General features: G+C 39.9%; 1 long non-coding RNA gene, 1 pseudogene and 1 gene segment (V, D, J or C); 2 read left to right on the forward strand and 1 right to left on the reverse strand.

Moving 5' to 3' along the window:
* Positions 1-2,157: 2,157 nt before the first annotated feature.
* On the forward strand, positions 2,158-3,465 carry LOC133255865 (glutamine synthetase-like; annotated as a pseudogene).
* Positions 3,466-6,257: 2,792 nt separating this feature from the next.
* On the reverse strand, positions 6,258-7,141 carry LOC133255877 (T cell receptor alpha variable 41-like). The segment is given in 2 exon segments: positions 6,258-6,687; positions 6,891-7,141. Coding segments are annotated over 2 exon segments (447 nt in total).
* An 88-nt stretch (positions 7,142-7,229) lies between these two features.
* Positions 7,230-23,584, forward strand: LOC133255886 (uncharacterized). Its single transcript, XR_009739061.1, has 5 exons — positions 7,230-7,332; positions 12,530-12,634; positions 13,154-13,263; positions 22,867-22,968; positions 23,294-23,584. It is a non-coding gene; the product is annotated as an uncharacterized LOC133255886 (long non-coding RNA).
* The last annotated feature ends 2,416 nt before the right edge of the window (positions 23,585-26,000 follow it).

Below are 26,000 nucleotides of genomic sequence, written 5' to 3' on the forward strand. Positions count from 1 at the left end.
CTCAGGACACTGTTTCTGCCGAATGCACTAGAACTCCCTTGCTGCAAATCCAGTGGTCACCTTTGTTATTATCTTGCTCAACCTCTCGGCAGTCCCCTCTTTCAGTTATACACGTCCCTCTCTTGGCTCTTTTGATTTTCCCCTGCCATATGGTCACTACCTCTTGGTCCTCTTTGCTATATTTTTTCCCGTTTCTGCTCACGTTTGTGTCATAGTACCCAAATCTGATTCAAGTTCTCATCTCTTCAGTAACTCTATTTATTCCCAGAAAATCTATCTCTCCATGTCTTGGCTTTACATGCTGTCTACATGTCAATGGTCTATCATTAGATCTATCCCTGATCTCTTTATTAAGTTCCAGACTCATTTATTGAACATTTTCTATGGCATCTTCATTTAGATTTCTAATGGGTATCATAAACCCAGTATGGTTAAAATATAAATCTTAATTTCTCTTCAAACCTGTTCCAGTCTTTTGGGCTCCAAAATCACTGCAGATGGTTACTGCAGCCATGAAATTAAAAGACACTTGCTCCTTGGAAGAAAAGTTATGACCAACCTAGACAACATATGAAAAAGAAGAGACACTACTTTGCCAACAAAGGTCTGTCTAGTCAAGGCTATGGTTTTTCCAGTAGTCATGTATGGATGTGAGAGTTGGACTAAAAAGAAAGTGAGCACTGAAGAACTGATGCTTTTAAATTGTGGTTTTGGAGAAGACTCTTGAGAGTCCCATGGACTGTAAAGAGATCCAACCAGTCCATCCTAAAAGAAATCAGTCCTGAATATTCATTGTAAGGATTGATGTTGAAGCTGAAACTCCAATACCTTGGCCACCTGATTTGAAGAACTGACTCATTGGAAAAGACCCTGATGCTGGGAAAGATTGAAGGGGATGACAGAGGATGAGGTGTTTGGATGGCATCACTGACTCAATGGACATGAGTTTGAGTAAACTCTGGGAATTGGTGATGGACAGGGAGGCCTGGCGTGCTGCAGTCCATGGAGTTGCAAAGAATTGACATGAATGAGCAACTGAATTGAACTGAACTGAGTCTTACCTATGTCAGGACGTTACATCCAAATGTACCTAATTGCTTAGGACACACATCAAGTAATCATTCTTAGTTCTGCTCCTTTTTCTTTTCCTTCTCACTCACTTAAACCATAAATGAGTTCTGTTAATATCACTGTCAAATATGTCTCATATTTGCATATTTCTTTTCATCTCCTTTTTTTTCATCCTAGTCCAAATCACTATCTTTTTACAAGGATTATTTCAACATTTCAACAGTCTGCTAAATGGTCTCCTCTCCCCCACCCTCTGCTACTTCTGCCTCCCTGCCTGTCTTTATGTACTTTCCATACCAGAACCAAGTAATGTTTTTGAAGAAGGTAAATGAAACCATGTCACTGGCCTATTTACATTTTCCAGCAGCTTCTCATTATAATTATTAGTAGATATCCCAGTTTTACTCACCATGGCTTTTGTAAGCATGTATGTGACACCTCAAGGAAACATCTCACACCAACTTCTTTCTCATTCACTCTGCTCATCTCATTCCTAGTCCTGGAAAATTCCAGGCTTTCTCCCATTTTAAAGCTTTTTATTTGCTTTCCCTATACCCAAATCCTTTCTCCCCATTTCTTAGCAGGACCTGTTCTTTCTTTTCATTTGAATGCCAGCCTAAATATCAGAGACTTTTCTCCCTGACCAGTCAATGAAAGTGTTCTCCACTCTTGCTCTGTCTTATCACTTTCTTTTATTTTCCTCTGAACATTCATAAGATATGGTTTACTTTGTTCATTTACTCACTAGAACATTAATTCAATGGGAGAAGCTTTTTTGTTTATTTTGTTCATTGCTATATCTTCTGGACTTAGAACATACTTGATACATAATAAGTGCTTGGTAAATATTGGTGGAATGAGTGAATTTGTTTATTCCTGTATTTCTTATGTCCCTCTCTGCATCATACTGATATAAGCTTCATGGGTGGAGGGACTTTGCCTTGTTTATTTTTGTGTACACAATGTCTAGGCTCTTGTCTGGTCCAAAATAGTCCCTCAATAAATATTTATTGAACAAACAGGCAGAGCCTAGAATGGGAGAAGAGCAGGCTGTCTAAGCAGCACCCCTGGCCTCCTTGCCTCTCTTCTCCTCACCTGGCTCTCGCTGCCTGCCCGCCTGCTTGCTCGGTGCCCAGAATACCTTCCACCATGGCTACCCTGGCGAGCTCCCACTTGAACAAAGGCATCAAGCAGGTGTACATGGTCCTACCTCAGGGCGAGAAAGTCCAAGCTATGTACATCTGGATCGACGGTATTGGGGAAGGACTGTGCTGCAAGATCTGAACCTTGAATTCTGAGCCCAAGTGTATAGAAGAGTTGCCTGTGGAATTTTGATGGCTCTAGTTACTTTTCAGTCTGAAGACGCCAACAGTGACATGTAATTTGTCCCTGCTGCCATGTTTCGGGACCCTTTCCACAAGGACCCCAACAAGCTGGTGTTCTGTGAAGTCTTCAAGTACAACCGAAAGCCTGCTGACACCAATTTAAGGCACACTTATAAATGGATAATGGACATGGTCAGCAACCAGTGCCTATGGTTTGGAATGGAGCAGGAATATACCCTCATGGGCACAGATGGGCACCCCTTTGGTTGGCCTTCCAATGGCTTTCCTGGGCCCTAACGTCCATACTACTGTGGTGTGGGAGCGGACAAGGCTTACCGCAGGGATATTGTGGAGATTCACCACCCGGCCTGCTTGCAGGCAGGCATCAAGATCCGGGGTAGGAACGCCGAGGTCATGCATGCGCAGTGGGAATTCCAGATAGGACCCTGTGAAGGAGTCAACATGGGAGATCATCTGTGGGTGGCCCATTTCATCTTGCATCATGTGTGCGAAGACTTTGGAGTGATCACCACCTTTGAGCCTAAGCCCATTCTTGGGAACGGGAATGGTGCCGGCTGCCACCCCAACTTTAGCACCAAGGCCATGCAAGAGGAGAATGGTCTGAAGTACACTGAAGAGGGCACTGAGAAACTAAGCAAGGGGCAGCAGTGCCACATCCGAGCCTACGAACCCAAGGGGGCCGTGGACAACGCCTGGCGCCTAACTGGATTCCACGAAACCTCCAACATCAAGGACTTCTCTGCCGGCGTGGCCAACCTTGGTGCCAGCATCCACATCCCTCGGACTGTTTGCCAGGAGAAGAAAGGCTACTTTGAAGACCGTCGCCCTTCTGCCAACTGTGACCCCTCTGCCATGATGGAAGCCCTCATCCGCACATGTCTTCTGAACGAAATGGGCGATGAGCTCTTCCAGTACAAGAACTTAACGGCAACTCTGGATATAAAGAAATAGTGGAATGCTACCCTCAAAATACTGAGAAAGTCACCAGAAGTGCTCTGTACTTTCCCTCTCATTAAAAAACCCAATGGAAATAGCTTCTCTTCTCCAATACTGGAAATACTGATAGAATTTCAACATAAAGTCTTATATTCAGTCAAAATATTAATCAAGTGTGAGGGTAGAATAAAGGTATTTTCAGGCATGCAAAAAGTGATGGAAGAAAAGTCCCATGCAGCTTTTATTACAGACGTTCAGAGAACGTGTTTTATAAAAAATAAGGACTGAACCAAAAAATGAAGATACATGAGGTTCAAGATGCAAAATAACCAATACAGTGAGCAATGCTAAAAAGTCCTAGGATGAGATTTGTGCAACAAAGTCAAAGAGTGATTAGTTCACACAGGGCTGATGATAGAGGTCAAGGAACAGAGAATCTGTAGGAAAAAAAGAAAAAAAATGGATACTCTACTTCATATATTTGATGCATTTGGGAGAAATTATTCACAAATATTTAAAAAAATCTGTTGAAGAACTCACAAAATAAATAGGAAATTGATATAGGACAAATGAAAAAAATGAGGCAATTATTAACTAAAAGTTCCCTGATAGCTCAGTTGGTAAAGAATCTGCCTGCGATGCAGGAGAACCCGGGTCAATTTCTGGGTTGGGAAGATTCCCTGGAGAAGGGACAGGCTACCCACTCTAGTATTCTGGCCTGGAGAATTCGCAGAGTTGGACATGAATGAGTGACTTTCACTTTCACTTTCAGATGTACTAGAAAGGAAATGTAATCACTGTACTCATTTTGGCTGGACAGTGACAATATTGACATGGTCATAATCATATTTGTCATGACTATTGGTTTAACTCCATATTGTGATATAACCATGTTAGGAAGATGACAGTGATGATGTGTTACCATAAAAGAAAGTCAGTCGATAATGTCTAATATTTTAAAAATGTATTTATTTTTAGTTGGAAGATAATTGCTTTATAATGTTGTATTGTTTTCTGCCCGTACATCAACATAAATCAGCCATAGGTAGATAATATCTAATACTGACAAATCAAGGAGAAAGCATATAACTTAGAAACTGCTAAAATGGAGTTGGATTGACAGTGGGAGTAGAACATCATATTGCTCTAGTTTTTTTTTTTTTTTTGATGGGGTGGGAGTGGGAGAACAGACCTTTGTAATGCCTCTTACTTTTTAGATATGTGCCAGTAGTATTTCGATTTAAAAAAATCTTTGATTTTAAAAGAAAAAGATTTAGTTATAAGTTAATGTGTGGATTATTTTACTGAGCAACAAGAACAATAATAACAATAGTATGTGCATGCTAAGTCACTTCAGTGGTGTTTGACTCTTTGCAACGCTATGGACTGCAGCCTGCCAGACTCCTCTGTCCATGGGGATTCTCCAAGCAAGAATACTGGAGTGGGTTGCCATACCCTCTTCCAGGAGATCTTCCCAACCAAGGGATTGAACCCACATCCCCTGTGTCTGCAGCATTGAGGAGGATACTTTACTGCTGAGCCACTGGGGAAGGGAAATCCCTGTTAACAATAGTTCTCATGCTTATGTTAAGAATTCCACTGAGGGTGAGGAATAATGATGCAAGGAATTCTTGGTGAAGCTAAAGTAGAGAACCAACAAGTGAGACCCACTGGGTTTGATAATTTGTTTCAAGAATTTTCTTAAATGCAGTTTTCTGTTAGATTTCTCCATGTGAGAAACTTAGAATCTGTATTTTTTCCAAAGCAGTTGTTGAGCTTCCCCAGGGCCACTTTACCCAGTTTTTTATCTTCCCACTCAAACCAAACATAAAGTTATCCTTCTACAGGGTTTTCTAAGGCCATTTGATGTTTTTCCTAATATGATTTAAAAAGGTCAATAATTGATGGGTATTATTAGAAAAGAATTTGGAAGCTAAAATTATTATTCAGTCAGTTCAGTTCAGTCGCTCAGTTGTGTCCGACTCTTTGTGACCCCATAAATTGCAGCACGCCAGGCCTGCCTGTCCATCACTAACTCCTGGAGTTCACTCAAACTCACATCCATTGAGTCGGTGATGCCATCCAGCCATCTCATCCTCTGTCATCCCCTTCTCCTCCCCAATCCCTCCCAGCATCAGAGTCTTTTCCAATGAGTCAACTCTTTGCATGAGGTGGCCAAAGTACTGGAGTTTCAGCTTTACCATCGTTAGGTGCTTGTTATTTACATCCCATTCATTTCTCCAAAGATCTGAGGTATTAACACATCAGTGAGTATTAGTAAACTTATGATGCATCTAAATCTATTATGCTACTAATAATATCTACCTCTTATATAATACTAACTATGGACTGGCTTCCCCAGTGGCTCAGTGGTAAAGAACCTGCCTTCAATGCCATAGATGCAGGAGACGTGGCTTTGATCCTGGGTCAGGAAGATCCCCTGGAGAAGGAATGGCAACCTACTCCAGTATTCTTGTCTGGAGAATCCTATGGACAGAGGAGACTGGTGGGCTACAGTCCATAGGGTCACAAAGAGTCAGACATGACTGAAGCGACTTAGCATGTACATGGACTGGGGACAATTTCAAGCACATTGCATGTGTTATCACATGTCATCCCACAAATAGGAGTTAGGTACCGTGGTTAATGGTTTCCCTTTTTTTTTTTTTAATAATTGAGTAAAAACTGAGGCATATAGAAAGGTAACTTGACCAAGATCATCCAGTTAGTAAGAGGTGGAACCAGTATTTTTATACCCGCAATTTAGCTCCAGAGAGTGTATATTTGACTTCTTATGCAATAGCTCATATATTGTTCTAGTTAACATACTTGGTGATGATGCTTTAGTGATTAGGGGTGGTCTGCAGGGGGAAAATCTTAAATTTAAAAAGTTTTTGAAATGCATCATTTGGAATATATTTTAGTTGGTCAAAGGAGTCTCATCGGTCTGATGAAAGAGACAGATGAATATGGAAAGACAAGGATGAGAAGAGATGATGCCTTTCAGCTTCAGAGTTTGGGTACGGGTTCCAGATGTCTGCAGAGCACTGTGTCTCCACAGCACAGAAGTAGATGGCAGAGTCTGTGGGCTGGGAGGCTGTGATGTTCAGGGAGCTGTAACGTTCCCTGCTGTTGATTGTGGCACTTACTCTTCCTTTCCTCTTCATCTCTAGGCTCAGAATAAGCAAGGAGATGATGCCTCCTCCAGGATTCTGTTGCAACCACTGTAAAGTGGTCATTCCTTCTAAGTAATTACAGTTGATTGTGACGAGGTCTCCTTCCTGGGCACTCAGGTATCGGGGACTCTGCTCCACTCCATTTTTACCACTTACCCCTGTTCTCAAAGACATTGGCAAGCAGAGAATATTACCATTAGTGCAGCATTTCTACAAATTTCTTTCCTTACACATTTCCAAGAGGGCACTCCAGTTTAGTCACTGGGAGTCCCTTATCCTTTCAGAATTTGAAAAAATATCCATTTATTCTTCATATCCATTTAGTCTTCATCTTCCCATATCCAGAAACTCCCCAACTTACAGTGTAACTGAAGCCACAGAATAGCCAGCAAAACTTGCTGGGTCTTCACCATTTTTACCACAGGTCTCTGTTACAGAATTTTGAATATATGTTAGTTGTTCAAAGGAGTGTATTATTGCTGTAAGTTCTCCTCATTTACTTTAGAAATCAAAAGGGATTTCCAACCCATCAAAGGCAGCACAAATGCACACGTCTGCACTATTTGTAGGGCCACCTGTACAGCAAACCATCCATGGTCTTTTAAATAAAATGTCCACATCGCCACCTAGTGGCATCACACACAGCCGTTCATGATGTAGGCCAAACACTCTGATGTAAAACACCAAGACGAAACTGGAACTAAAGTCAGGATCAGCCCTTGGTGCCCTGGGAGTTAGGGTAAGATGAGGACTGGAAGCCCAGTGATTCCTCGGCTTCAGCTGGCTATGCTACACCAAGTAGAGTAGGTGACAACCTGTGCATTTTGTATTGTATGTTTCTGAAAACCCAAGGACAGCTCTCTTCTGGTTTTTAGAAGTATTCCTTATGAACATCCCTGGTTTCTTCATATGACATCCTTGATTCTTCACATGATATTATTTTGAGCTTATAGTTGTTTTCTACTTTTGGGACTCCTTTCCAGCCTGTATCCCCTCCACTGGAAGTGCCCTTTAAGAGATGAACCTAGGGTCATGTTCGTCAAAAGTGACCTTGTTTTCCTGACTATAACATATCAAGTCTGGGTAAATCCTGGGCTTATGAATTTGGAGTAGGGGTATAGAAATGGTAGTTAGACAATATTTGTCACTAGAGCTATAAAACCCTATTAAGTTCCAGTCAGAGTCATCTCTTGGCAAATGAAAGCTAGGTAGGTTCATACTCAGGTTATTGTGGAGCAGAAACTAGCAGGCTTACAGTGGAAGTTGGTTTCCCAAGAGAACTGATTATACTTTCTGAGAGAACTAGGTTTAGAAAGAACAGCAAATTGATGATTTCTTCTTCCTGTGAGGTCTAGCTGTATTTTTTGCAAATGGGTTTTATGAGATTCACCTGTATCCTTTCAAACACTCTCCTTTTCCTTGAGCTAGTATGAGTGGGTTGTATAACCAGTTCATGTTCACAAAAGATACTGTAAGTCCAGGGTCCCTGGTTCTATATACCACAATCAATTTTCAGAAAAATATATGCAGAAGGTTTCACCATTAAATTTTATTTTGGCTGTTACAATCCACCTAATAAGATCTAACATAGCTACCTATCTCAACATTGTGCTATCATTTAACAGGCATACCTTACATGAATTCATGTTAGATGACCATGAACAAGTCAGAATGAGGGATAAAATTGTGTGACACAACAAGACAGTTTTCTGTGTGGAATCTTTACACATGGCCATTCTCTCATGTGGGGAAGCCATGGACAGCAGCATTATACAGAAGGGCAAAGTGAAATGTGAATGTGGTTTGGAGCCAAACAGATTTAAGTTCGAGTGTTAATTAGCCTTGCCACTAGCGAACTGGATTGGGTTTTGAGAAGTTACCACAATTTCAGTCCCGTTTCCTGTAAAATGAGGATAACAATACCAAACTGTGGTTTTGTGGTAAGAATTACAGATAATGTGGGAGTTAGCAAAGTATAGTGGTTGAGAATGCAGGATTTGGGGGACTCTACCTGTACTCTCAGAGAAGGCAATGGCACCCCACTCCAGTACTCTTGCCTGGAAAATCCCATGGATGGAGGAGCCTGGCGGGCTACAGTCCATGGGGTCGCTAAGAGTCAGACACGACTGAGCGACTTCACTTTCACTTTTTACTTTCATGCATTGGAGAAGGAAATGGCAACCTACTCCAGTGTTCTTGCCTGGAGAATCCCAGGGACAAGGGAGCCTGGTGGGCTGCCGTCTGTGGGGTTGCACAGAGTCAGACACGACTGAAGTGACTTAGCAGCAGAAGCAGCAGCACCTGTACTCTAAGCTGGCTCTCCTTTTACTGACTGTTCTCAGGCAAGTTAGTTAGTTTCTCTGTGCCTCAGTTTCCTTGGTGCTAATAATTGTACCCACTTCATGGGGCTGTAGTAAACATTAAATAATGTGTGTGATGCACTTAGAATAATACTTCATATATATTAAGTGCTTAACAAATGTTAGCTATTATCATTATTGATAGCATAATAGGGCCTGTGATCACTCAGCAAATGATACATGATATTATTATCTTATTATTTTCCCAATGAAACACAAAATAGTAAATATCTTGCAAACATTTGAGCCAATTTAAGTTTACAGAAAGTGCCTTGAATTTAGCGGCTTTGTCTAAAAGAATCTTATAAAAATTTAATGATATGAATGAACAAATGAATATTTATAAAACAGAAACAGACTCATAGACTTCAAAAACAAATTTACAGTTACCTAAGGGGAAAGGCGGCAGGGGGATAAATTAGTAATCCTACACATTGCTACTCAATCCTACACAAATCCTGTACAACTTTGTACCCATTGAGAAGTCCAATAAGTCTTTTCTCAAGAGGGCATGATCTTTATTTTCTAATCCTCTTAACCAATGTGTTGGTCCGTGCTAAATTCTTCACTTTTCAACTAACTGATCAATGAATGTTTGGAGAATGATTACTTAATAGTTTAGGCTGAGTCTTTTGAGTACAAGGGTGTTTCTTATTATTTTTGTTGTTTTAGAAAACAACAAAGAAAGAAAAAAAAAAGAAAAAAATGCAGCCGGTGTTTGAGAGAACTTTGGATATTCTGTTTATGTTGCTTTGGAAAAGAAAAAGTAGAATACCATACTGATTATTTTGATTCAAAATATTATTTTGATTATATAAAGCAGGGATACCTTCACAAAGATTAATGAAGTCTGGTTGTAAATATAATAATTTCTGTGAACTACCAAATTCTTCCACTCTATAGAAGACAGTGCTATCTATCTATCTGTCACTCCATTCAGTTTTTTAATTGGGTCCTCAAGGGAGAGAATACGATTTATTGATCACAACAGCCTGGGTCAGGGGTGGAGGTTGAGACTGTGTGGTGTGATAGACTAGGGGGTTGGTAAGTCTTGTTAGGTGGTCAGGACTAAGTACAGATTGCTGTAAGAGGGCAGAATTGCTATAGTGCTTTGAAACCTGATCTGTTTCTTTTAGCCTATCTTTTCTCATTTCATCCCCATGTTATACTGTGCGATTATTTTTATTTCTCTTTTACAGATGAAAAACTAAAGCTCTGAGACACCAATTAATGCGGCCAAATTTGCATAGCAGATAAGCAGTTGGGCCAAGACTGGGATGCAAGTTATTACAACCTAATTCCTAAATATCCTTCAAGGAAGCCTCAAAGCACAGGGGAGAGCTGGCTTAATTGAGAGCAGGTCCATTTCTGAGACCCTTTCCCCTCAATCCATTTTCAGTCAAAGAACTGCGGTGCCCCTGGAATTCAAAGTGATTATAGCCGATTTCATTTTCCCTGTCTTCTAACGACATCCTGGCAGACTGTGAGAGAGCACAGGGCTCCTTGGTCAGAGGCTCCCAGCTACACTGCACCTGTTACCTGGGCCCCTGAAGTTTTTGCACAGCTTCCCCGGTGCCCTTGGCACTGTGTCTCTGAGTAGTACATGGCCAAGTCGGATACCTGGATAGAATATTTCGCAATAGGGAAACTTCTGTCTTTAACATTTCTGGCTCCAAAATTTTTGCTGTTTTTCTTGTCTCTTCCTGAAGAAACTACAGGGTTTGTTGGGATACTGGATCTCTTAACATTCTTCTGGCTTTCTTGATGCCTTGTTTTCTCTCTATTTCCTTCCCCAGCCTAGGCATCATTTTGTCTAGTTTTTCAGGGCTGAAAGAATTGCTCTTTAGGTATATAAGCTTGCACTGAGGTTAGATGAGGTTGGACTTGAGTATTTGCAGTCTTTATTTCTGGTCTCAGAGTGAGTGGCTCAAGGCTAGTGGTGCCCATTTGGGAAAAGGCTGGGTAAAGTCCTTGGACTAACAGAGAAGGAATTCCATGATTGTGTGTGTGTGTGTGTGTGTGTGTGTGTGTGTGTGTGTAACCTTCATTGCTTTAATAGGTGGAAAATGAATCACAATGATCTATTTTTATGTTTCTCTGCTAAGGAATTGTATACCTCATTATAAATTGGCTGTCCATTTGTACTTCTTTTTGTAGATTGCCCATTTTTCCTCCAGGGAAATTAATGTTTTTATTATTGATTTATAGAAGACATTTTAATTACAAGGGTATTATCAGAAAATCACAGGGTACATATTTTAAAATAACTGATGGCAAAGAACATTCCTTTCCTGCATTACTGGTCTTGTAGGTTCGATCAATGAGCTTTTAGAGGACAATTTGTCCCCTGCTCGGTATGGGCAGGGTTTTGAAGACACACAAGAGTGCACACAAAACAGTGTCTGGTGCTCAGATGGAGGATTTCTGCAACTGAAAGGACGTTGACTTCTAACCTGAGGGGCCTGCAAACCTTTATAATCTTTCTCTTCATTTTTCATGATGTATTGGACATACCCAAAGAGAAAGGAAGACCCAGATTTCATAGGTATAGTTCAATGTCAGGTGCATCCCTTAAGAGAGGGTCACATGGCCCCCTGCCTGGGTCACTGAGTCTCCAATGGTTCTTCCTGAAAAAACAAGACTTTTGTCATGATGAACAGAAACAGCATGGCATTCAACTAATAAATATGGGTGATAAGAGAAATTATAAAACCAGCCAGTTTTAAGCTGTCATTTTTCTCATCAGAAATAACAACATCCCAAGCATCAAGGTGAAAGCAGAGATCATAGCTGCTCCAGGCCTGGGGGCTGGGGTGAGCTGCACTTTCTCTTGGCTTGGACTGGCAGCCCTGTCTTGGAAGAACCACACAACATACGTGAGGGCTGAGCTGCGGGTTTGTGCCAGTGGTTGCACATCCTTCCTTTTGGCTTGAGGTGTTTGTGCTTTTCAGTAGTGATTTCTCTTTCAGAAGTGAAACTCACAAGTCACTAAAGCTACTGGGTCTTTAGTGGTACATACAAGTACTGTGATTCCATATGTGATTCTTATCTTAAAGATGCCAAGACACACAAGTGCTTCTCAACCGGTGGAAGAACCACAACAAAAATAAAACAGAGTGGCACCCTACCTTGGACTACGGAGTGAAGCTCTGACATTTCTGCTGATTCTTGCTGAATTAGTGACAGAGACAGAAGTGCGGGCTTGTGAGATACATGCTGCCCTTTCAGTGTCTAGTTAAACCAATAGGAATGAATAATAATTATAAAAAATAAGGCTTTGCATACATTATTCCACATGACAATAAAAAGGTGTTAATACTATTCTATTCCCATTTCACAGATGATGGAACAGATAATCAGAAAGCCTAAGTAAACTATCCAAGGTCACGCACTGTTCAAAGTGGTGAAGCCAAAATTAGTACCAGGTCTGTCTCTCTACTGCCTGAGTCCACAGTTTATTCAATAGATATTCACTAGGCTTGAGACACCATCAAGTCTATCAAATAATATGAATTCAATATTTGTGGAATAAATGAATGAATCAATATATGAGTGAATGAAGTATCTGATTTCGGAGCCTGGGGGTTTAACTAGAACCTACACCCTTCTAAACATTACTTATTTATATCTCTGCTCCTAGCCTTGGAAGAGAAGACAACCAAAAAGCCCCAGGCTTTGCTAGATGATTTTTTTATGATGATACAGCTTCTTCTATGATGGAAAAACTGAAGTGTGACCTAGAGAGGTAAGTTGGGATCCTGTGTTGGTTCACAAACTGGCCCCCATACGTGGAGGGCAAGGAGAGGCTAAAGAAAGAGGTGGACCACTTTAGGTTGGTAAGTGGCAGTTTTAATAAGCAAAGGAATTTCCTTGTGAGGCTTGTTCTGGACAGCCAGAGGATGAGAAGATCTCTGAACACACCCATTAGAATTTTATAAATTCATCTAGAGGCCTTACCTGGTTTATGGGTCTCAACACCATATAGCTCTTTCAAGGTTTCATCTTTGAAAGTGGTTGCTTGTGCAGAAAGAGTAGGTGGAACATACATTTTAAGGTCAGGGAGAGGATAAGGAACCTCTGTCCAGGTACAAGTCCAGTTCTCAGGTCAGACCCTCTTGACCTCCTCCAACACCTGCATAGACTGCACCTATGGGAAACACAGTGAGTGCTTCTCCTTTTGAGTTTGTAAAACAGCTCGTGGTAAAATTCAGCTCCTTATTTGGCTTGATTAATAACTTATTTATATATTTATTTTCTTCTGCAGATAGATCTTTCCTGGTACCTGGGGCTCTGCCACGGCTGGGGTCAGCATAGGTAAAGGACCTATATTCAGTCTTCAGGTGCCAAGAAAAAGTGCATCTCACCAGCTCAGCGGTAGGTGGAGAGGTGATGTACACACCAATTGGCACAGTTAATTTGCCCTGACTCTCTACTCCACAAGGTTGAACTATTATCAGATTAATGCAAGGTCTCTCCCATGCTCTTGTCTGAACATCTGTATCTTGACAATTTGAATAGTGGCATCAAACTAAAGACCAGGGCCAGCTTCAAGGGTGTGAATTCTGTGCCGTCTCATAAGACCCCATGCCCAAAAGGCCCCATGCTTAGTTTAATGCTCTGCTGTTGCCATCTTGACATTCTTAGGAAGTTTTGCACATGAGGTACTACATTTTCATTTTGCACTTGGCCCTGCAAGTTATGTAGATTGTCATGCTAAAGGCCTCTATCTCATAGAGCTAGAGGAGGTCACTCAACATGATGAAACAGCAGAGATCTTTATCATACAGCCATTCACTGAGATGAATGGAAAGGAGTAAGTCAAGGCTGCATAACGTCACCCTGCTTACATCAGGGTACATCATGTACACCCTGAGTACATTATGTGAAATGCTGGGCTGGATGAAGCACAAGCTGGACTCAAGATTGCCGGGAGAAATATCAATAACCTCAAATATCCAGATGACACCACCCTTATGGCAGAAAGAGAAGAAACAGAGAGCCTCTTGATGAAAGTGAAAGAGGAGAGTGAAAAAGTTGGCTTAAAACTCAACATTCAGAAACCTAAGATCATGGCATCCAGTCCCATCACTTCATGGCAAATAGATGGGGAAACAGTGGAAACAGTGTCAGACTTTATTTTTTTGGGCTCCAAAATCACTGCAGATGGTGACTGCAGCCATGAAATTAAAAGACGCTTGCTCTTTGGAAGGAAAGTTATGACCAACCTAGACAGCATATTAAAAAGAAGAGACATTACTTTGCCAACAAATGTCCTAGTCAAAGCTTTGGTTTTTCCAGTAGTTATGTATGGGTGTGAAGAGTTGGACTATAAAGAAAGCTGAGTGCCAAAGAATTGATGCTTTTGAACTGTGGTGTTGGAGAAGACTCTTGAAAGTCCCTTGGACTGCAAGGAAATCCAACCAGTCCATCCTAAAGGAAATCAGTCCTGAATATTCATTGGAAGGACTGATGCTAAAGCTGAAACACCAATACTTTGGCCACCTGATATGAAGAACTGACTCACTAGAAAAGACCCTGATGCTGGGAAAGATTGAAGGCTGGAGGAGAAGATGACAGAGGATGAGATGGTTGGATGGCATCACTGATTCTATGGACATGAGGTTGAGTAAGCTCCAGGAGTTGGTGATGGACAGAGAAGCCTGGTATGCTGCAGTCCATGGGGTCACAGAGTCAGACATGACTGAGCGACTGAACTGAATTGAACTGAACTGATTCACTGAGGGGTGCTGGATTTTCATTTGCCCTCTCCTCTGTGTTTCACATTACCCTCATCACCATGGGATCATTTTCTCAAGTCCTTGATATGCACAACTTTGAGCAAGAAGTCTTAAACAGAGAAGAAAGCTCCAGTATTTGTTCTCAGGGAGACGCCATCTTTATGTATCTGAGATCAGGACTCCTTTTTATCATTTCCCCTCAAACTCACAGATCATTAGAATCAGATGATTCCCAGCAGTCATCCAATGTGTCTCTATCTCTTCACTGGCAAGTATAGAGACACCAGTTGCTCCTGAATGGGCTTCTTTTTGTGGAAGAAGGCTCTGAGTCCAGAAGAACGTCAGACACCATTGGTTCTGACTATATAAAAATTTATTTAAATTAAAAAAAAATTATCACCAAGCTGTACATTACATCCCCAGAAACTGTTAATTTTCCAGCTGGAAGCTTGTGCCTTTTTAACAACTTTTTGCTTTTGATGTTAACACAACAGTCTTCCTTGCCTTCATCTTTTTTTTTTTTTTTTAAATCAGTGAGTCACTAATGATACATTTATTTTTTATCATTTAATAGTTATTTATTCATTTGGCTGTGTTGAGTCTTAGTTATGGTGTGTGGGCTCTCTAGTTGTGGCACATGGGCTCTGCAGTTGCGGTGGGGGCTTAGTTGTCCAGCGACAAGTGGGGATCTTAGTTCCCCAGCCTGGGATTGAACCCACATTCCTTGCATTGGAAGGCAGATTCTTACCCACTGGACCACCAGAAAAGTTCCCAGATTTCATCTTGACTACCTGTAGTCTATTCTCAACACAACAGCTAGAGTGAGACTCTTCAATGGGAGTTAGTCATTCTTTTTCTAAAACCCTCCTGTGGTTCTTCACTTCACCCAGTCATTGAACACATTGGGCATTTCTTAACTTAAAATTGAATTCTTTCCTCTTCCTGAAAAGCTCTTGCCCCAGATGGCCTCAAGGTTCACAGCCTCATTTTCTTCAAGTGTTTGCCCAGATGTTATCCTTCCAGCAAGCCTTCTCTGACCACCTAATCTAAAATTGCAAGGGGAACTACTTTCCTGTACCCCAGCCTCAGCACTACCTAATCCCTTTACCCTGCTGGATTCTCCTCTCCATAGATTCATCTTCTAATATACTATACAATTTACTTATTATATTTAATGCTTATGAAAATGGAATCTCCATGAATTTGATATCTTTGAGCATTTTGTTAATAGGAATATCTCAAGTGCCTACAAGATAGCCTGGTACAGAGTGGACACTCAATAAACACTTGTTGAATACATTATTTAATCTGAGAACAAACATACTTTCTGAACAAACATACTTTCTGCATTGTGATGGAACTGGACACATTGCCCCCATGGCCACCCAGTTCATTCTACATTTACACAAGCCTATGTGCTAGGGACTCTGCCTGTGGATTTCACTGACTGAGAGGTAGGAACAACAGATACCCTGCAAGCCAACTTTCCAGAGAGGGAATTGTCCTCATATAGAGCTCCAGCCTGGGTATTATGTACGTTAATACTGGAAGGATGCTCAGGTGACAGATCAGGACTGGAGGGCACAGTTTTTACTTTCTATTGTTATAATCATGGAGCCCAGCCTTTATGCTGGGGTAAGGCCTGGTGCTTCTCATTAATGCAGCTTAAAATATCCATGTCCCAAGACTGGGATCCTTTCGTAGGGTCTGATGCTGACTCTGCTAGATTGGTGGGCGGTGCGTCAGATTGTGGGGATGTGTGCTGTCACTGGGGAAATTACACACCTGCTCCGTCTCTCGTCTTTGTGGGTTTTCTCCAAAAAACACTATTCTAGAAGTCCTGGTATTTTTGCTGTTTACCTGACATACATTCCATTTAATTTTAAATGTTATAAAACTGGCAAGTGGTTATTATTTCCCCCTTTTTTGATGAGAAAAATGAGGCTTAGGTATATTATATAACTTGTTTAGGGGCACTGAGCTCATGGTAGAAGAGTTTGAACACCAAGGAATATTTTTTGACACCAAGACTGGCATTCATACGTTGTATTATTAGAATCTCCAATTCTATATGCAGTGGAATAATAGTTTCAAATATCATGTTACATATTTTCCTTCTTTAAAATTAATTTTTCCCCTTATAACCCTCTTGTTATAAATTCTGGAGTTGAATCTGATTGAGCCAGGAAAGGGAGATTGCAAAAAAAATCCAATGAGACTTGAGACCAAAGGTTCAAAATCTTGATTTTGTATTGTAATAGACCTAAAAATTGTTGAGAGGAGAAAATACATTAAAAATGAAAACGTTTTTTAGTTTTAAGAGCCAAGCACTTGATAATTTTTCCTTTTGAAAGTTTGCATGCCAAGAGCAAATTTCAGGGCAGTTTTTTGCATGAATCCTGCTCTAAAACCCCGAACTAGTAAGTGAAATTTGCTCAGTCATGTCCGACTCTTTGCAACCCCTTGAACTATACAGTCAATGGAATTCTCCAGGCCAGAATACTGGAGTGGGTAGCCTTTCCTTTCTCCAAGGGATCTTCCCAACTCGGATTGAACCCAGGTCTCCTGTATTGCAGGAGGATTCTTTACAAACTGTGCTATGAAGGAAACCACTTGGGCTAGGAATGCGGATGATAAAAATCATAAGATTGATTGGCTATCCAATCAATGCAAAGGGAAATTTTGTGTGGTTTTTGTTTGGAATTCTGAAAGTTTCCAGCTTTGCCAAATTATATTTTCCAACATATTTCAGCCACAGTCAAGTAGAAATAGCACTATGATCGATTTAAACACTGTTTTGCAAAAATATATGAAAATATTTTCCTATGTGAAGAGGTTCATGGAAAGTCGCTGGGAATTGAGAACTGTTGGGCCAGCCAAGGGGATCTCATTAAAGAAGGTACATGGTGAATGGACCAAGTGAAGGATATAGTTGAATCTCAAAAGACCAACAATTCCTATGAGAAAGGAATTGTGATTCAAGACAGCTGGTAGACCTGGAGCTTGCATGCTGAGTCTTAGAGAAATACCTAGAAGCTACCACATGACACTTATAGTTACATTTCTTTGACCAGAACATAGTTCATGGCCATACCTAGCTACAAGGAAGTTTGGACAACACAGACTTTATTTTGAGGCAAAGTAAAGTAGGGAAAGAGAGCAGAATGAATTTTGAGGAGAAAAGTGCATCACAGAGGAAGAAGAAGAAACAAATGGTTTTCAAGACATTATGCTAAAAAGACAGACTTTATGGAGAGATAAATCATACCCGCCAAAAACGAAGCTAAATAAATGAAACGAGCCATTGCAAGAAGAATTTTAATAAGTGGGGGATTTCAACTGTCCTCTTTCAGAATGTGACAGAATTCATAGAAAACAAAACAAAGATAACAGAATTTAATAGTACAAAAAAAGTTGAGTACTTAGATGCACACACAAATATGAATTCATAGCCTTCAAATAAAGTTAGTTGTGATTATGTGTGGTCCCAAAGTAAACCTTAAACTTTTTTGAAAAGTAGAGCTTTATAGGGATATTCTCTGATCATAACCCAATTAACATAAAAAACATAAAAATATAAAAATGAAAAATGTAAACTCTTTTGAGATGAAAAAATGAATTTCCAGATAAACCATAAGGAGAGACAAAATTTAAAGAAAAAGTAACCAAGGATGCCAAAAGCAAAGAAAAGGAATAGTTCACACCAAAACCTATGGGACAGAGTTAAAAGTATATTCAGAGGAGAATTACTAGCCTTAAATGCTTTTTGTGGACATAAATAGCGCAACTGAGAAAAGTTTCCCTTTCCTAATCCTTACAACAAGTGGGATTGGTAACGGATGCGTCTGATCAGTGTGAATCTCTGAGCACTTTCTGGAACTTGTTAGAAGAAGCTCTGGTTATGGGGGATAACTGCTGGACATTGGGAATTACCATCACCAGAAACCATCATGGAGGTCCCACCAGAGGGAACATACTTGTTTTATGTGGTGGATATGGTCACATCCAATATTTTCTTATTACACCATCACATTCTTAAAACCAACTGGTTCAGTTTTGAACACCTGGGTTATCGCTTTTAGGATAATGTATAATGATACATTCTCAGTCAAAGTGATTCTATAAAAATAAATGAAAATCTATGTGTTTGTAAGTTGGGAAGGGGTCAGTAAGGGAAGCAAGAGGAACTTGGTTTTTATGTTTTAAATTTCAAATTAATGCATTTCTTTGAAGTCTGAATCTTATTCACTTGTCTTGGAGTTTGCTTATGCACTTGACTTTAAGAACATACAAAAGTTCATCTTCAGAATCAGAGTCCTTTATTCTAAGAAAGAGAGCTGGAGACTCAAGTGGATATTTGTTCTTTCAATAAATTCTGTTGAAAAATGACTTTTTCCCTGTCATGAATGGTTTCCTTGTGAAACTGTTTTCAATCAATATGTGGCAACATGGTGTTAAATGCTACAGAAAGGTCGTAGGAAATCTAATATCTGTCTGATGCAGAAATCAAGCTCATGAATGAAAAATAAGTATGTCCTGACAAACAGTCATTAACAATAAACTTGCTTTGGTAACAATTTGAGGAAGTAAACATTCAGGATACATCATGAATATTTATAAATACATGGTCAAAGTTCTTCCAGCTTAATCAGTAAGAGTAGAGCCTCTACTTGAGTTAAAGGAAGATGAAACTAAGTCCGGTTTTCATGTCAAGTTTTATTTTGTCTATTATTATAGTTATTAGCCAGTGCTGTAGGTTCTGAGTGGTATCAGGAACTTTGGTCTGTACACTGCTGATGCTGACCTTTTTAACCTGCCAGCAAATCCCTGTGGAAGCTGATAATGCTGTGAAGATTGGGACAATTTGGAGAAACAGATTTAACAAAAAAAGTGCACTGTTACCTAGGAAGGTGTGAATGTTGAAACATTAAGGTCAGTTTTTACACATATTATAATTTCTGGAATAGATTCACTTTATGGCCCCCTCGAATCAAGATGATTATTTGTCTAGAGATTTGGGAAGAAAACCTGGTGAATCTGGTATCTGAGGGTACTGATTAGGGCTTGTCCATCGCACTGGTAAAACAGGAAAACTGTTTTCAATTATTTTCATATAAAGCTCAATTTGGATATTTATTTTTTTAAACTTATTGAAGCATAGTTGATTTACAAAGTTGTGTTAATTTCTATTGCACAGCAAAGTGATTCAATTATATATATATATATAAAATACACTCTTTTTCATATTCTTTTCCATTATGGTTAGTCATAGGATTTTGAATACAGTTCTCTACTATGCAGTAGGCCTTTGTTGTTTATGCATGGATATTTCTTATAAGATGATTTTCCTGATAGTGAAATTTGTTCTGATCTAGCCTGAAAAGGACAAAGTTGAATTCACTGTTTAGCAAAATACAAACAAACAAAAATGGAGGAAGGGGAAGAAAGAGTTGGTGGAGAATATAGAAAAAATATTATATTTTTCTGACTGGCAAGAAGTCTTGTGGTAAATCCAGGGACTCTACAAAGATTAAAATTTTCTGAGATTCTTCTTTAGGAACTGTGCTTATGTAGTAGGGAACTCGAGACTGTGTGAAAGGATGTCAAAGGGAAGCTGGGTTACGATTGCTAATGATTGAGTGGAAAAGAGACAGCCAGATTTGAATAGATTTTTTTAGTACAATTTTGTTGACTGGTAGCTTCAGTGAGCATCTTATTTTTCCAAATCCTTCCTGGAGAAAGCTGCTCGATTACTGACCCCATGCTATGGAAGTGAAAACAGTGGAGAAGAGAACAATCGATCCATATTCAAAGAGTTATTGCTGGGGCTTATGTACACAGACCTCTGTCCTCCTCAGTGCAGCTGGTCTGAGGTGAGACATCCCGTTCTTAGAGCTCTTTGGTGCCTTCTAGTTTCCTTTCTCCTAAAAAATTTAAATGAGGAAAATTTACTAAAGATCTGATTTGCTATAATAAGAGAAGCTTCCTTATGGTGCTCTTATTCAATTCTTTCCTTTAAAAATTACCAAATTAGCTGTTAGGGTTCTCTCCTGACTTTATTTTGTGAGTTTGCTTACAATGCTGCCTGAGTAATTTTGGCAGATAACAGTGCTCTTTCCATTTCCTGTTGTGTGTTAATTCTTGATCTGAAAGCCTCTATAAAATGTGTGAGATAATTACTAAGACATCAATTTTTGACTTTCTGTTTTCATGATTCTTGAGCTATATCTCTGCAACTCCTAACGTAGTTGAAGTCAATGTATCATTGATGAAGCTCCCATGCTTATGAATTTGGGATGATAGGGAATTTTTAGTCTAAAGTTCCTTCTCTTGTAGCATATTTTCTCCTATTCACCCAGTCAAAAGCTGGTTCTACCACTCTGTGTCTGTTAACTAAGTGGGGCCTCTCATTCACACACAAAAAATCATATTCTTTTGCTGTGAAGTTCAAATGAGAAAATATAAGGAAAGAACAGAAAGGTGATAATACTGAAGCCTTTGGAATAAGTAGCCCTGCTATGTTGGAACTCCACCTTAAAATATTTATCCAAGGACTGTAATTTCAAATTAAATGTACAATAGAAATAAATCTACATTTGTATTATTTGTAGCCATATATTGGTCCTTAGACATTCCTGAGTGATGAAGAAAATGGATTGCAGGCTATAGTTACCAACACTTTTGCACATACAAAGACCAAGAAATAAAAATCCCTGGCTTTTCATGGCCTATGAAGATGTTCACGGATGTGTCTTGGGGTATATAATTGTGCATCATGGAGGGATCTGATCTGAATTTGGATTTCAACTAATAACTAACCCAGCCGACTAATCAGCACTACCACATGGAGAAGAGAGGAACAGAACAAACCACCACACTCAGGACACATACTCTCCTGGCAGAGGAAGGAGCAGGGTTGTGGAACAGAGCCACTGTTCCTGGGTTGTAAGAAATACAGGCATGGACTTTTTGCAGAGTAGTTAGAGGGAAGTAAAGCCTCTAAAATAATAAAGAATTGATATTATGAATATCAACTTTCAGAAAGTGTTTAAACAAATACCAGAAACATTCTGGAGTTTTAATAAAGGTCTTTGAACCAGGGAGTGACTCCCATTGCAAACTGTTCTGGGACAGGAATATTACAGGACACACAGAGGTGCAGCAGGTTGTATCAGAGTAGATACTATTTTCCTTGCCATTAAACTAAGTCTTTTTACTAATGACTTAGCCAGGAGCTTAAAACTTAATATGTAACTTTGCTTTGTTTTATTAAATTGATTCAAAAAAGCATGCAGCAGGGTGCTTATGAATGATAATGTTTGGATTAGTTCTATTATTCAGCAAGAAAATCCCAGAAAACTACTCATATTCAATGAGGCAAGCATCCTTTAGAAAAGGAAGTTTGACAATGTAGAAACATGGGTGGCCTCTCTTAAAAAACTGGCTTAGGTCACCTTGGAGAGACTTATTTATAGGATTTATCACCCTTTGGGTTACCAAAGGCAACTTTGATTATAGAGAGGTTGCAGGATGTTTAGAGGTTATTTAGAGAGTCTTTCCTTAAGAGGGTCCATAACCCTACTGTCACTCTAGAGAAAGTAAGCATAATCAGGTCCTTGGGTCTGAGACATACAAAACAAAAAAGATATTATCTGTTAGGTATGGGTCCCAGAAAATGGAAAAAAGCAATGTTGTGTGGACTCACAATATAAATGCCAGAACCACTCTGAACCCAGCATCCTTTGATTTTCTGGGTCTCCAATGATGGTTGTGCATCTACAAAAAAGATGACACAGAGTCTAAAACCTTGGGAACCCAGGTTTGAGGCACCCTTGACCAGCTGACATTGGAGTGGGGTCACTCTTCAGGGCCTGGATCAGCAGTGGTCCAGCAATCCTACACAGATCTTGGGGGAGACTGGACACCAACAAAAAACAAGGCAAGAGTCAACTGGGAGGACCTCTGACGGTGTGTGGAAGCTGCACTAACCTCTTCCAAACTGCCCAAGTCCCTCGGGTTCTTAGACAGGTCAGGAGCCGGCCTGGGAAAGGCCTCAAAAGAGAGAATGAACTTCCTGCTTATCTGGCAGGTAGTCACTCTAACAATCAGTTGGAAAAATAAAAGAGACATAAGAGTATTTGTATGTATCCTGGGTTTGTAGATCAGGTATATGTATGTTGTTGTCATGAAATATTGTGGGTTCAGGCTTTTCAAATTAGCCTTTTAATTTTCTTTTAAGGTCTTACAATAAAAATCTCTCCACATGTTGCGAAGACTCGATCTATAGATCACATAGGTATTGCCTGTCTACTGCAGTCAATGTTTCAGCAGGAAAAACTAGGTAAGGAGCCTCTCATAGAATATTATATTATAAAGCTTTTATTCTCCTTTCCCCTCCATGGCTATATGTTATCTTTGCATATCAAAACAAACAATGGTTCCATATTTCACAGGAATTATTTGTGACAGTTACACTAAATGTAAAATTACTCTGTAATGGAAGACTCATGGATTTTGACTAGGCATATTCTTGGAAAAGACGTTTAGGTTGTTCCCCATTCTGCCTGCCTCACAATCCTCCTTCCTTCTAAAAAAACTTCTACAATAAAGAAAATCAAAGTTAAAATACCTTTTTTTTCTCATTTAACTCAGAAATCTTCTTTCAGGCAGAGAGCCAGAGACAGTGAAGGAATCCTCAGAACTGCAGTCCCTGAAACAGGGGTGTGGGCTGGAGCCACAGCTGCAGGTTTGAGTACAGACTGGACACATCAGGGGGATACTATGCGTCCACGGCACAGAAGTATGTGGCAGAGAGGCCAGGATGGGAGGCTGTGATATGCAGGGGGCTGCCACGGGCTTTGATATCAAAGGAGGCTGTTAATCCTCCCTTCTTCCTCACTGCTCTATTTGACATCAATAAAAACAGAGATTCCAGGCTCTTCCCCTGATCCTGTCTGTACCAGAGGAATGTGTCCGAGGTAGAGAATCAATGATCGAAGTTGATACCAGTTGGCCCCTCCCGGATGATCAGGGATGGAGGGCTTTGCTCCACTTTCAGCTCTGCATTTAACCCTGTTCAGAGAGAACATTTTAGAAGGAGTTCACTAGCTATTCCTATAATCCAGTTCCTACCCAGAGAACCAGAGATGGGTCACACTGAATCTTATTTCCACTTCTGAACACTTTATGACAATTCCTTGACCCCCATGGTTCTCTTTCCAATAAACCTTCAACTCACAGCCTAGTTGAAGCCACAGAATCGCTGCTAGTAGCTTTTTCATGTTTCCTTTTCTTTTTTCTTGTCCACTTCACTGAAGATTTAGATTAAGGTGCCTTGAAAGCTGATTAGGGGTCCTCAAACATGTTAACTTTTTCTTTATCTACAGAAACACCATTTCAACGGATGTTCCAACCAATTAGAATTACCTCATGCAATTCACTAAGTTCCTCCATTTTTTTTTTTTTTTAATGTTTTGGACAAAAGGGTGGGTTTCTTCTTTTTTTTTCCTTTTTGAATGTAAGGAGTGCCACCTTCAGGATATTTGGAGAAATTACTGAGAGAGTAAGCTGTGGAATTGAGAGTAAGCTGCAGAAATTTGCTTTTTGTAAGCCAACAAGGTGTTTCCAAAAGTTTTTAAGCAAATTAATCCTTAAAAATCTCATTTAATTAGTCAGGACATTTGTCATATGACAGAAATATAATATAAGTAAGCTTAGTCAAGAAGAGAAATGCATTGGCTCTTGTAACCTAGGCAGTACAGAATGTATGTATGTATGTATACATTGGCTCCTAAAGCCTAGGCAGTACAGAATATATATATGTATGTATATGGGCCTCAGGTATCCAGGGGGCCAGGAAACCGAATCTTTCAAGGATTTTCCTTTTATTCCACCTCTCTCTGTACATAAGGTTTATTCACTTAGACCACAAATCAGGAGACCTGGATGCAAACAGTTTCTAGCCGAAGTTCATTTCATGGCATGGCCACCAAAGATGAATTCCTCTTTCCCATCCCAAATGTAAACATTCTGGGATTTTCTCACCTTAGTCTGAATTAGGTTTTCCTCCAGGGGTCAGTTTATGACTGCAGTGGCGTAGAGATGGTATGATTGGCTCAACTGGGTCAGCATCCACCTCTGAGTCATTCAGGAGTATCAAAGTTGGTGTTAGAATTATTGTCAGTGTGCACGTATGTTTAGGCTTTCTGGTGGCTCAGATGGTCTCAGTGTGGGAGACCCAGGTTCAATCCCTGGGTCGGGAAGGTCCACTGGAAAAGAACTGGCAATCCACTGGCAACCTACTCCAGTTTTCTTGCCTGGACAATCTCATGGACAGAGGAATCTGGCGGGCTGGAGTCCATGGGGTTGCGAAGAGCTGGACATGAATAAGCGACTAACACACATGCATGTGCAGGTATGTTTATCCTGCTAAAGTGTGAGCCCTCTGAAAACAGGGACTTCTTTTCTTAATCGGCCTTGATTTTCCAGTGTCTAGCACAGTGATTGGCACATGGTCTCTGTATTTGCTTGTTAAAAGTAAACGTAGGGTGTCTGTAACACAGACTGGGTGGTTGACACAGCAGGAATGTATATCTCACAGTTCTGGAGGCCAGAAGTCCAAGACCAAGGTGTCAGCAGGTTGATTTTGACTCAAGCCTCTTTCCTTGGCTTGTGGATGCCTGCCGTCTCGTGTTGTTAGATGGTCTTCCTCTGTGTTTGAGCATCCCAGTGTCTGTGTCTAATCACCTCTTTTGTTCTTTTTTTTCCCTCATCACCTCTTTTTATAAGGACACTGCTCAGGTTGGATTAAGGCCCACCCTAATGACCTCATTTTAACTTAATCACTGTTTTAAAGGCCCTATCTTAAAATGTAGTCACATTCTAAGGCACTAGGGGTTTAGGTTTCCACATATGAATTTTGGGGTGACACAATTCATCCCACACTAGTAGGAATAAAAATATTTTTTTTTAAAAGATGGAAATACAGGAGAGTTGAGATTTGGTTCTTGGTATTTATGTGCTGGATATATGAGGGAAATAGAAGAGGCAGAATTCAGGATTTTTTTCCCTTATGATTTGATGCAGACTATGGAATTATAAAATAATACAAATTTTTGCAAACTTTAGAAGTTCAAGTGAAAAGATTGTGTATTTCTAAAAATCATCCATTTAATCAGGATCTATTTACACAAGTATTAACTGATACTTAAAAAATTCCTTCCTTAGAAGTTGTTAATAATATCACCATTCTCATTTTTGATATGTATTTGTGTTATTTTTCTTATTACTTTTTTCATTCTTGATGTTGTGTATTTATGTTTACTTTCTTTCTTCTTAATGTATTTTCTAGAACTCTTTACTTATAAATTTTAA

The sequence above is a fragment of the Bos javanicus genome, chromosome 10, assembly GCF_032452875.1.
Source record: "Bos javanicus breed banteng chromosome 10, ARS-OSU_banteng_1.0, whole genome shotgun sequence".
NCBI lineage: Eukaryota > Metazoa > Chordata > Mammalia > Artiodactyla > Bovidae > Bos > Bos javanicus.